The sequence below is a fragment of the Anolis sagrei genome, chromosome 3 (assembly GCF_037176765.1).
Source record: "Anolis sagrei isolate rAnoSag1 chromosome 3, rAnoSag1.mat, whole genome shotgun sequence".
NCBI classification, from domain to species: domain Eukaryota; kingdom Metazoa; phylum Chordata; class Lepidosauria; order Squamata; family Dactyloidae; genus Anolis; species Anolis sagrei.
Genome location: NC_090023.1, coordinates 227,106,217 through 227,119,301, shown reverse-complemented (window position 1 = coordinate 227,119,301; position 13,085 = coordinate 227,106,217). Strand labels below are relative to the sequence as shown.

Sequence of the window (13,085 nt, the reverse complement as noted above, 5' to 3'; positions counted from 1 at the left end):
ACAAATCAGGAGTGGAGCTAGGTCAGCCTAGAGAAAGGATGGTCTCCTGAACCACCAATTAATCAGAAGCATCACAGGCTTCAAACTGGAACAGCACAGGGTGCTCACTACAGAGTCTCCATTGCTAATAATTGCTCCTCGGCACTAGTCCTCAAGCTCCACACAATGTGTGCTACTGGGTGAAGGGGGGGGGCATAGTAGCTCCACATCCCCATACTTTTTCCATCTAAATTTTGAAGAAGTTGAAGACAAAGAGGAGAGGCAAAATGGAGAGGCAATGACATGAGGGATGAGCAGAACATTTACACTAATACGGGATCTTGGGAACTGGAAAATTGATATACAGTAATAATTTGGGGAAATCATGTAAACCTGTTTAGAGGCAGGATGTCCCATCATGCCTGATCTCGATCAATATTCTAGTTTAGAAAGGACCAGTATAATTTCAGCAAAGTCATCATAGGAGCCCCCAGACGGCCAATTCTCTCACATCAAAAGTTTCTCAAGTTGCTCCTGACACACACAAAAAAATGATATATACAGATATGGCAGTGTATTTATGCAAAATGGGGACGCTAAAAATCAAAGAGGCCTCATTAAAGTAGATGTCGTGCCAGGTGGCATTATAACCAACAAAATCTACCTCCAACCACGATCTTGATTGCACTGAATGTGTTTAGAAGAACAGTGTTTGAGGGCCCAGCTTGAATTTAATATAAAAGAATAAAGAGAATTAAAAGATGAAAACATCTTCATTTTCTAGGCAGCGAAATAATGTGCTGAAGATGGTGCTGCGGTTTATGCCTTATGCTTCAAGATGTGTGATTTCCTGCTGTAAATGTCCTCAATAAGAAAAGTATGATCCAAAAATAATGAAAACACTGCAGTAAAAACAAGCAGAGCAGTCAGAATGTGCCATTATCTAGCATGTTAAAATAGCAGGAACAGATAAACTTGCATGTCTTCAAAAATAGTCAATTCATTTCAGGATTCCAAATAAAATGTAACCAGGGTACCCATGGAAATTTTTTCTTATCATCTATTCAAATGGTCATCTCAAAGTAACTTGGACAAACAAAAATAGAGCTGCACCCAAAAGGCGTAGATTTTATGTATAAGGTGGTGGGAAATTCAATCCCATTCATGACAGAATGCCAGCCCCATCGCACTATTATTCCAACTGGATCAATGCAGGAAATGTATCTGTCATGTAACAATAGTTTCATTGCACTGCCTTCTTTCTCTGTAGAGTGTCTGTACTGCTGGCAGAGAAATTGGCAAAAACAAGATTTGGATGATCAGTGATCTCTTTCATGATAGTGTTTACTTTAAACTTGCTGAAACCCAGAAACAGCGGAAGGAAGACTGCATAACTTCCCATTATATTTATGTTTTGAGATATAAAAATGGTGTTATGAGATAACAGAAATAAAGACCAAGAAAAGGAATCAATTGACACAGAAAATTCATTCTTTTGAGAGGCATGGAAAGAATGGCAGGGAACACAATTGAGTGATTATCAAAGAATGGAACAATATAGACTGGGAAGAATGCCAGAATTAACAAGGTGGGGATGCCACATGACAGCAGCACTAACCAGGCTTTGCCCAATGTGTTCCTTCAAATGTGTTATACAATTTCTAGGTCCTTCAGCCCTCAGTGGTGCAATGGGTTAAACCCTTGTGCCAGCAGGACTGCTGACCAAATGGTCAGTGGTTTGAATCCTGGGAGTGGGGTGAGCTCCTGTCTGTCAGCTCCAGCTTTCCATGCGAGGACATGAGAGAAGCCTCCTACAAGATGGTAAAATATCTGGGCATCCCCTGAGCAACATCCTTGCAGACAGCCAATTCTATCACACCAGAAGGGGACTTGCAGTTTCTCAAGTTGCTCCTGACATGAAAAAAAAAGTTCAATATATAGTATGATTTTATTGGAAATCCATTCATTTCAAAAGGATTTACTATTAATTCTGGTTTTGCATTTTCACTATAAGTACAGAAATGTATCCCCTGAAGATATGGGGGTTGTACTGGTTCTCTGCCACTGACCTACTGCCTCTCCCTGAGTGAGTCCTGCCTTCCTATGGATTATCCCAGAAACAACAAAGTGCTCTAGTTCTGTGTATGCTTCTGTCACTTCTGCATAAAAGAAAATAGCAACAGGCTTTAAATGAAGTACTAATTGCAAAGCACCTTTCAGTGAGTAAATAACTGACTTCTAACTGGGAGAGAAATAAGGTTGAACACTGTGAAAGCCACCCACTGCATAGCTATCAGCCTCCTCCCAGTAGACTCATATCAAGGAAAAGCTTCATGCGAACCAGTGCTCCTCTTAATATTCCCCAGCAACAGCAAGAATATCCCACTGGGCAGCTAAACCAGGAAATCCCAACTGGATGGCCTCTCATTAGGCTCTTCGTCTAGGGGCAAACCAGGAATGGGCAACTTGGAAGTCCCTGAACAGACTCAGAAGTGGAGTGGATAGGTCAAAAGGCAGCCTGGCACTACCTAGAAAAATCCTCCACCTTGTGCAACTGTGGAGCAGAACAAACAACTCCGCATCTGTGTGCCTTCCCACAATGGCCTTCCTCATGCACAAATAAAGAACTGTTTAAAGCTACAGACAATGCGGTTGCTGTTGCCTGGTTTTGGTCTAAAATCATTTAGCCGTTTGTGCTTCCTCTATTTTATCAGTTTTATACTTGTTTACTTAAGCAGTGCTTTTGACACAAAATATAGGTAAGTGAGCAAATAGCTGCTGACTAGTCTAGTTTCCCTTTTATTGTTTGCACAACCTTTCTATTGTCTGTACAATAACAATTGTGCCATCTAATTCTCAATGGACTCATGTGATCCTGAAGGTCATGATTCTCAACCTATGGCTCCCCAGATGTTTTGGCCTACAACTCCCAGAAATCCCAGCGAGTTTACCAGCTGTTAGGATTTCTGGGAGTTGAATGCCAAAACATCTGGGGACTCACAGGTTGAGAACCACTGGTATGGTAGAACTTCTGTGACCACAAAGGATGTAGGTTTATGTAAAGTTGGAGAAGAGAATAGCAACATCAGCTTTTAACTGATCCCAAAGAAGCATAACCTTTTTACCCAATGTTATGCAGTTACTACCAATGTGATTCTGTTAGCTTTCTGCCTCAGGAGTACTGTTGTACTGAAGCAGTCATTTTAAGTGTTTGCTTCCCTTTTCTATACAGAGCTTGATGAATGTCGATCAGCCCCTTGCAAGAATGGTGGGACCTGCAAAGATCAGCCGGGATCTTTTAGCTGTCTTTGCCCAGAGGGCTTCATTGGAACCCAGTGTGAAACGGGTGAGTCCTGAATTGATAAAGACTATATGTTCCAGTATTTCTGCCGGCTAAGAATTAGAATCTTAAAGCTGTCACCTTTGCTGCAAAACGTTAGCATAGCTATCCTCCTGGAAATCCTTACATTAGTATTTCCATTCCATTGGTGCTGATGATCTCTCTGTTATTGGCACAGATTTTGTAAAAGTTTCTTACTTTAAAGTTGCAATTTCAAGGCACAGTCATAGAAGACTATTCTTCCCTGGAAGGGAGCAGTTATGCTTCATAAGCAGTTTGGTTTTCATGGAACTGTGTTAGTTTCAAAGTCCACAGTGATAAAGTGGAATATTTAATAATACAGCCTGGATATCTACAAGCTCAATACTATCACATTAAAGAGGTTTGGGGTGGCAAAATATCTTACAGCAACCTATTAATTATCGCAATGTGGATGCTGGTTGTCTGTGGTGGCCAGCTATGGTTTGAGCAAACTTTAATTACTGTTATTACTTTTAGGATGCTTTTAGGATGCACTTTAGACAATCATATTTCCACATCATCTATTACTGGGTGAAACTTTCAAAATTTTGTTATAAATGGCCGTTCCTAATTGGTTCTGTCATAAAAATTACCAATAACGAAATAATATTGAAATTTTGAAAGTTTTGTTAGAGTTCTGAAATTTTCACCACCAGAACTTTAGCAACACTGTAGAAGCAAAGCAACAACACCCTCTAGTTTTGTAAATACTTAGAACCATTTAGAACCATGGGTTGCTCATGCCTACTACTCTTGTACTGATCAGTCATGCCAATATACTTTCATAAGTAAAACATTTTCAGTAGCCACTTTATTGGAGTCAGACAGGTTAGCTACTACAACCAACATGTACACCTCAGTTGGAGAGGCTGTAGAAAGTGTGGGAACACCCGCCTTGAATTTCACCCAATGATTGCATGTTCAATGATGAGCTAAACATGCTGTGTGGATGAATTGAGAGCAAAGAACTTAGGCAAGCATCTAAAATAGGCAAGGGATTCTCCACCAGATGCAGATGCATCCTCTTAATTCCCTATGACACCTCCTACAGATATCTGAGTGAGTGTATTTATGCCCTCCAGAAGTGGATGCCTGTGAATCAAACCCTTGTCGCAATGGAGGGGACTGTGAAAATGACAGTGGTTCCTACTTGTGTGTCTGTCCAGAAGGCTTCTTTGGCCACCACTGTGAAATAGGTAAGCCCAGATGAAACGGAAAGACGGTTAGTTCAGCAGTTCCCCTTAGCCTTTTGGGAAAGGCTGATGGAGGAAAATAAGTAAGTAAATATTTTAATGGAGGAAGTTTGACCCTTGCTGGATGAATGTCCATACTTTCCTAAAGAGGCCTGTGCCGCCTTTAAGAGCAACTGTTTTGAACTGTTCATTGTGCACATCTTCCCCAGCTAGTGACCCTTGTTTCTCCAACCCCTGTGGGAGCAGAGGCTACTGTCTGCCCAGTAACGGATCTCACATCTGCACCTGCAAAGTGGGCTATACTGGCAAGAACTGTGAGAAAGGTAACTAGAACAAAAAAGCCGCTCCCATTATCATCTAGAATAGAGCTGCTCTTAACCCTGCTGCCCTCCCCCTGCAAAAACCGAAGATGCATAACAGGCTACAAAATGCTATGCTTTCCCCCTTTGGTCTTGTATTTTTATGCATTTGAAACAGGAAAATATCACTTCAAGTTCTCATCTCATAAAACGACAGAATGCAGGTGTTAGAGAGGACTTCTTTATGGAGGTCCAAGTACATTGGAGTAAAAGTAAAAGCTATATGGTTGCTTCTCAGATAACTGGATGCATAGTTTGGCTTTATCTTTCCAATGGAATATAGACTTGTGTATTGTGTCCATTCTGTTATTTCAATCCCCTTCATTTCGGATACAGAGATAAAACAAGCCATTATTCAAAAGAATTGATATTTATTGTATTTTTATTTCCTGGGAGCTTTCCTATTAAGCTGGATTGACATCAAAAGAGTATCATGTTCAGGGAAATGGTACTTAGCCTTTGAAAGCCAAATGAGTGCATAAGACAAGAAAGCTCATAAAATCTTACTAAGACTTTATACAAATGTTAAGTTCTCAAAGACACTTCAATTGAGGGCTTGTATAAATGTTTATGAGAGCGGATGATCCAATTCCCATTTTTTGAAAAAGCCAGAGCTCCCTGTCGGCCGTCACCAGTCCACGCCAGAGCTCCCTGGTGACGGCCGACAGGGAGCTCTGGCGTGGACTGGTCCATGAAGTCACGAAGAGTCGGAGACGACTGAATGAATGAACAACAACAACAACACCATGAGCCATGCTCAGAATGCAACTTGTAATGCATAACTTGTAAAAAAAATATTGATTTTAACTGGGCAACATGCTCCTGGAGCACATAGTGCAAAAAAAAAGTAGCCTTTCCAAGCTCTAATAAGAGGCAAATGATCTGCACAGGTGTTCAGATTCACAGTAGTCTGAACTGTGTGAATCATCACCCTGCCAAAAAATATGTATAAGGTAGGGAGATCATTCCTTTAGGCTTTCACTGTATTTGGATATTTCTGAAGAATACCTGAGTACATAATATGAATGCAATGGACTTGGGTATGCCCATGTTCTCCTTTTCCATAGGGTTTTTCAGCAGTTAGGCATCTGAAACAGGCCTGAGAAGCACAAGTTGTTGTTGTTGTTGTTACAAACTTTTATTTCTCTGAGAAGGAAGTGTGACTATTAGATACTTGGAACGGATGCTTCATGCCACCATTGCTTCCCTGCTGCTTCTTGTAGGAAAGATTTGATAATGGACTAAGGGAGGAGGAGACTTCTCTGGCATGACAACTGACACTGTGTGCTTCCTTCTTCTCCTTTGCATTGTCACCCGGAAGAGCTGCTGCCACCAACGTCATTAAAGGTGGAAAAGGTGGAAGAGACTGGGCTGTCAATCTCTTGGCACCCTCCCAAGGACCAGGCTGCCAGGCATATGATTGATGGCTACGCCGTGACGTACGTATCCTTCGACGGCTCTTACCGCTGGACTGATTATGTGGACCGAAGCCGTGCTGCCCACCATTTGCGGGCACTAGCCTCCGGCAAAGCCTACAATATTTCTGTCTTTTCAGTCAAACGCAAATCGAACAACAAGAATGATATCAGCAGGCCCGTCATGCTCGTCACACGTACTAGTGAGTAGATCCTGTGAGGAAAGAGAATTGTGGGTGCAGAAATGCCTGGTAGACAGGCCATCATCTTGACAGGGTTCCCTCAGACCCAAAGAGCACGTAGCAGGTTTCCAAATCTAATGTAAGAATACTGGAGCACTGTTTCTCTTATCTATGCTGTGAATTCCTTCCACACTTATACAAGCTTGTTACTATTTCAATCTAAGGGTTTATAGGTTAGCCAGCAACTAGCAGAAATAGAGTAAGTAATGTAGGCGTAAACAGAAAGGACACACAAGGGAAGCATGGTAGATTGATTTCATTTTATTTTTAAGTGTTTGTTTCCTTGGAGCAACAATATGACAAGGAAGTGTCACTGTAAATAATATGTAATGTGAATTCATAGAATAGGTCAAAAGCAAAAATACTATCATAATCATGCAAGAAACACGGTGAAAGAAGGTTTTGTTTCCCTTGATATGTTTGAGTTCAGAAGAGGCTAATGTTTTGGGGATTCCAAACTATTTTTTGATATGCCCTCCCCCAGAAAGTTTTAACGTGCATGGTCCATTACAGTACTGAGGTGTTTTAAATGGCAACAAGTAGAAATTAAGAGAAATGGCCTAGAGATAGACCTGCCAGTTCGGGATCATCCCAGGCCCTGAGGTTTACAGTTTTGGATTTCAGATTTGGGGGCAGGGGGGATTTTACAATAACTGTATTTCCAGTTACAAAATTGTCTTGGAGATGGGAACCAAGTCTAAATACGAAATTCACCGATGTTTCATATGCACCTTATAGCCAGATTTTTGGTACAGAGCAAGCTGGAAGGTAAGCTCTGGTGCCACAGTGATGGAGAAGGAAAGCAGAAATTAATTAAGTAAATACATAAAGAAGCCCTCCAATTCCAGCAATAAAGATTTGCAAATTATAGTAGGCTGATGCTTTGCTACCTGAGCTGTAGCAAAACATTCTCCTCAAAACTGGAGAATTTACCTTAATTGAGATAACATATGAAAACTAGACACTCAGAGCCAAACTTGAGATCTGCCAGCCTTACCAAGAGCCATCCTTTAATAGCCTTTTGACAGTATGTAGTAGCTGATTTTTTTTAAAAAAATAGTACTATTTTAAACCATTAAATAGGAGAGGAACTATAGTGGTTCTTTTTACAAACTTTATATGTGCATTTCTATCTTTAGCAGTGGTGTTCATTAGGAATATGTTTTTGCTCAAAGCAAAAACTGAGGATAATGGTAGGGAGAAGATTTCTAATCAAAGAGTACAATGACTGACCGTCTTTTAAATGGTTAGGCAAAACAGAGGGCAAGCAAAAAATGACAAATGCCCTCAAAGAGGATCTGTCGTACTCTCCCACCCCATATCGAGCCATAAATATGGTGATCTGGGATATAGTAAATGAAACCAGATAAAATGAGAGGATTTGCTATCCTACTAAAGGGAGAAAAGTTAGCGGTTGGAACCAAGAGGAGAGGTGAAAAGCACTTTTGTCTTGGGTCGTGAAATGCCCAGGAAAACACTACAAAAAACACTTGAAAGAGAGAAAAGTACAATATTCCTTCATCAAGAGTATGAACTAATAAGAGCCCCAAAGGAATCTCCATTAGTTATTGTATAAACAGTTGTTACTCTTACAGTGCAAAGGCATTGGACCAGTAGACATTAGTCTGACCTCTTCCCCTAAGCATTTGGTCTTGTGCTGGGTTTGGGGTCAGTCGGCTGGAACAAGGGATCTAAATATTGAGAAAATCCTATTTAATGAGGAAATAAACCAGAATTCAGCTGGACATTTTTATCTACTGAAATATATCAGAATTCCATTGAGTCAGAAAATACCTCTGACAGTCCTCAGTGAAAAGTGTTTTGGGTTTTCTTTTTAAATCCATATTAATGGGATTTAAGCACATGGAGATTGTATGCACACATGTGCTGGTTATTACTGTTCCTACAGGCAGAGCAAGAATTAGAGGGATTGGTGGGATCACAGTGCTGACTTAAATATCCTGGTGAAAGGAGATTTCCAAGATAACTGTTGTCAACTAAACAATTGCCTCCATCTATAGGTTTCCAAGTCTTTCTACAGCTTGGAGAAAATATATACATATATGATATACAACAGTTTCATGTTTTTTAGTATCTTTTCTTTTAGGTACTTTCTTGCCCACTTGTGCTTTTTCCTGTAGCATTACATGGTGCATGCTAACATGTGGATCACGTGTTACTTTGTGTATGTTCCTTCAAATCACTTGTCAACATATGGTGACCCCTAGATTTCCTAGGTGTATTTTGGTAAGGAATACTCAGAGGTGGTTTTGCCAATCCCTTCCTCTGAAATATAGCCCACATCACTCATTGGAAGTCTCCCACCCAAGTATTAACAAGGACTGGTCCTACATAGCTTCCAACTTCAGACAGGGTCTTCTGCAGTTGATCTTCATCATGCTTTTTCTTCTGAAGTTAGCTGGTCCCAGCACATCGGCAATGTTCTCCAGACAGATCATCTAGCATGTTTGTAAGAGCAGCTTGCCATTATCTGTCAAGAACAGGGCCCAACCTGTTTATGGTTCATTCAAAGGAATCTTCTCATCTCCCACATTACCACTATGAGGTTGCATGAATATAGTTAAATAGTAGTAAGCCTAACTTAAAGACATGTGTAGTGATCCTGACAGAGCCTGCTTTGGACTCAGGCTCCTCTGTGGTTTCTATAAACTCTGGGTGAATTTGGGCTTATGCCTGTGGATTTGTGTAATTTCACATCCCATTCTTTTTGGCAAGAAGTTAAAAGACTCAGTTTGAGCCTTGGATTTCTTAGTTGGCATGAACTTGTATTGAATGTGAAGCATGAATGACTTTTCTTGTGTGCAAAGTAACCCTAGTCATGTGAAGTATGTAAGTGGCCTTGATCTGATGAACTGGGCTGCAGTCTGCAGAGGTTTATGCAAAATAAAAGTTGGTAATATTTAAAGCGATGCAATATTCTTAGTTTACAAAAGGGTCTTGTTGCACCATTAAGATTAACTGAAAGAAAAAGGGTTGTGGAATAAGCTTTCATAGACTCGAACTACTTCCTCAGATGTTCTCTGTTCTTAGTTGTTTGCTAAGTGGCTTCTTCAATAGTGTCTTATGAGACTCTGTTAACAACAGAACAAAATGCTTTCCATAGTAGTCACAAGGGCATAATGAGGTTGGCAAGTTCCTGATATTGCACTGTCAGGGTTGCAGAAGCCCTCTCAAAAGCCCAGTCTGACATTTTTCCTCTGTAGGAAGCTTCTAAGATGGGAAGGACACCTCCATTGAGATACTTATCACCCAAAAGGATAGAATAAGTGTGCCACAGTCCAGTAGGGTAAGTCTTAACCACCTCTTTTCCACTCTTTCATCCATCCAGGGCCCCATCCAGTGGAGGGATTTGAAACTGCCAATGTGACTGCCACAACCATTACTGTACAATGGGCCCTCCATAAACTCAAGCACGCCACAGTCAGCAAAGTGCGTGTGTCCATCCGGCAGCCAGAGGATATGGAGGACCGTGCTGTGGAGCTAAACAATACTGTGACCAAATACACATTCCGGTGAGCAAAAAGCAGATTTCTTGGGTTGGATGGGAAGAAGGTGATGGTAAAATTGTCACCTGCTATTTAGCTGGTCAGCTTTGTTTTATGCAGTCCATGTTAGCAACAGAGAGCAGACCAAGTGAGATTTCTTACACTAAGCATCTGTTCTTCTCTCCCACATGTTCTTCCTTAGTATCGGAATGACTTCATTTCCCATTATAGAGTAATAGGTAATTCAACGTCATTGGGTGTATCAGTGTTAGAAATGTGCTCTATTGTATTACTTGCTGAGTCATTTGCTAAATTTTGTGTTACCTATTTTTGGATTATTTTGCCATTTGATGTAAGGGACACCATTGTTAATGGAATTTGAGAATCCACAAATGTTGATATCTATGAAGAGTCCTGGAACCAAACTCAAGCAGATACTGAGGTCCACTGTACCCAGAATTCTGTATCATATTTATGGGTATTTGACCTGGTAGAGCCCCCGGTGGCGCAGTGGATTAAACCACTGAGCTGCTGAACTTGTTGACCAAAAGGTCGCGGGTTTGAATCCGGGGAGCGACGTGAGCTGTCAGCCCCAGCTTTTGCCAACCTAGCATTTTGAAAACATGCAAATGTGAGTATATCAATAGATACCGCTCCAGCAGGAAGATAACAGCGCTCCATGTAGTCATACCAGCCACATGACCTTGGAGGTGTCTATGGACGTCAGCTCTTTGGCTTAGAAATGGGGATGAGCACCAACCCCCAGAGTCAGACACGACTGGACTTAATGTCAGGGGAAAACCTTTAACTTTACCTACACATCCATAACTAATCTGTATCCACAACTGTGGCACTATTGCCATGAATGCACCTGACCCTCCCATCTATTTTACCAGGCATCAGTCACACCAAGAGAAGGTGATGCTTTCTTCTGGTGATTGGAGTATAGTTGGGTGATTTTTCCAGCCCTCTCTCACCAATGAGCAAGGCTAAAGTGAGGACCTGTAACAGAGGTCTGCTTCTGAGGGCCACACCCTTGCATGGAAAGGGGAAATCTCATCTATCTGCATTTCAAAAGGTCTTCATCTCTCCGTGTGGCTAATGTCCAGCAAAGTAGTCTGGAGGGGTCAGGCTAGGAGATGTTACTTAGTTATCCAAACTTAACCAAACACCCCATGTAAAATTTCCTCCCAGTATTTCTAGTTCATTGCTCTCAATTGTAATGTTTGTTGTTGCTTATGTTTTCAATTTTTTAATTTGCTTTGAATTGTATTGTTATTGTTTGTTTTTGTTGTGTTGAGGCCTTGGCCTTTGTAAGCCGCATCGAGTCCCTTGGGAGATGCTAGTGGGGTACAAATAAAGTTTAATAATAATAATAACCTCTGAAGTTTGGTGGATAAGTTGAGACAAAGGGAGTAAAGCTTTGATTTTCAGAAAGCCTTAAATGGACACCCTCACACTGTCTAAAACCTTTTTCAAATACTTCCACTGAAATACAACTTGTGACTCCTCAAATTAGAAAGAAAGTTGAGGCTTGGACAGGTCAGTAAGGAATTTGGAATTGACATGTTTTCAGGTATTTTCCTCATCTACTCAACAGCTCTCTGTGTGCAGTATATATTTGTCAACTTTTCTCTGAGTGGGTAGTTTATGCCAAGTCTGACTCAGCAACAGTCAATAAGGCATAGCCTGTTCTTTGTTCCGAAATCACAGCATCTGACTAAAATTCCCCCAACATATTGAACCCTCTTTCCAACAGGGACCTTAAGCCAGGACAGAAGTATCTTATCCACATGTGGACCTTGAGTGGCCTCAGCACAGAAGACCATCCCACTGAGAGCTATACCACAGGACCCGTCTATGTCTTTACTCGTGAGTTTGGCAAATATGTCTTCCTTCTGGTTTTGCATTCCTACCTTTGTTCTCTATGAACCCACTAAAACAGTGGGTTTTATTTAACTTAGGGCTAAGCATACTGTTCAAAACATAGAGCCTAGACCGGAAATGAAGGAAAAGATCTGTGTAGATGTCAGTTCAGAAATTCCGTTTCTGGCAAAACTTCCTCAGTCATATTGTTTTTCAATAGCATTAAAAGACTTTCCTCCTCATCTTCGTAGAGGCATTATCTATTTGTTGTTGTTGTTGTTGATGATGATGATGATGTATAGCTGCAACAGCAACATCTGTTTCTGAGGTTTCTAAAACTTTCTTAGAAAATTCTTGCTAAATTCTGAAAGATCTGCATATTATTGTGAAACCATTTACAAGCAGAATAAATAAGAATGCAATTCAGTGTGACAACTTTTCTGACTGCAAAACACAACTTCATTCTATGGAAAAGCCCTTTTGGCTGCAAGCACAGCTCAGTTCTGCAAAGTATCTTATCTCTGATCGGTGAGGTAAAAAAAAAAGGCTTGCTTGTAGCTTGGAGAATGTTCCACATGTTTCCTGAGGGGACAACTCCTTCGACTGATAATGATTCTCCAGTTGAAGGAAAAATTAGAGAATAGTTTGGAGAAATTCCTCATGTAATGTCCTTCTGTTCCCTGAACAGGGCCTCTTCCTCCTAGAAACCTCACTGCATCCAGAATCACAGCCACCTCTGTGCAGATGGTCTGGGAACAGCCCTTGGTGGGTTCTAGTGATGGCTACATCATCAATGTCACCACCGGCCAGATTGGGAAGAGTCGCTATGTGCCCAATGGAAAGTTGTCTTCCTACACAGTGCGTGACCTGAATCCAGGTCAAAGGTATCGTTTTTCTGTGAAGGCAGTCCAAAACACAGATCAAGGACAATTGACTAGCGAACCTGCCCATCTCTACATTACAGCCTGTAAGTGAAAATGGCTATCTTTGCTTAGCTCTTCCAGAAAGCTACTTGCTTCTTTACTGTTCTGATATGATAGAATCATAAAATCATGATATGGTGTATGGAAATTCAGGTTAAAGTTTTATATTCAGTGTTTTCATCATGTCATGATCTCCGTTTATTTCTATGTTGGCCCACCATCACTTTTTGTGAGTAGCAGA

General features: G+C 41.0%; 1 protein-coding gene across 2 annotated transcripts in view; it reads left to right on the top strand.

Annotated features, from left to right (window-relative positions):
- The window catches only part of SNED1 (sushi, nidogen and EGF like domains 1), an 84,393-nt gene that overhangs the window by 59,059 nt on the left and 12,249 nt on the right, over window positions 1-13,085 (top strand). The window contains exons 19-25 of one of the 2 annotated variants that reach the window (XM_060767945.2): window positions 3,212-3,325; window positions 4,423-4,536; window positions 4,743-4,856; window positions 6,214-6,510; window positions 9,899-10,082; window positions 11,815-11,927; window positions 12,610-12,888. In XM_060767945.2, coding sequence (XP_060623928.2) covers window positions 3,212-3,325; window positions 4,423-4,536; window positions 4,743-4,856; window positions 6,214-6,510; window positions 9,899-10,082; window positions 11,815-11,927; window positions 12,610-12,888 — 1,215 coding nt within the window. The remainder of the gene's footprint in view (window positions 1-3,211; window positions 3,326-4,422; window positions 4,537-4,742; window positions 4,857-6,213; window positions 6,511-9,898; window positions 10,083-11,814; window positions 11,928-12,609; window positions 12,889-13,085) is intronic. The other variant, XM_060767946.2, reaches the window with a different exon arrangement.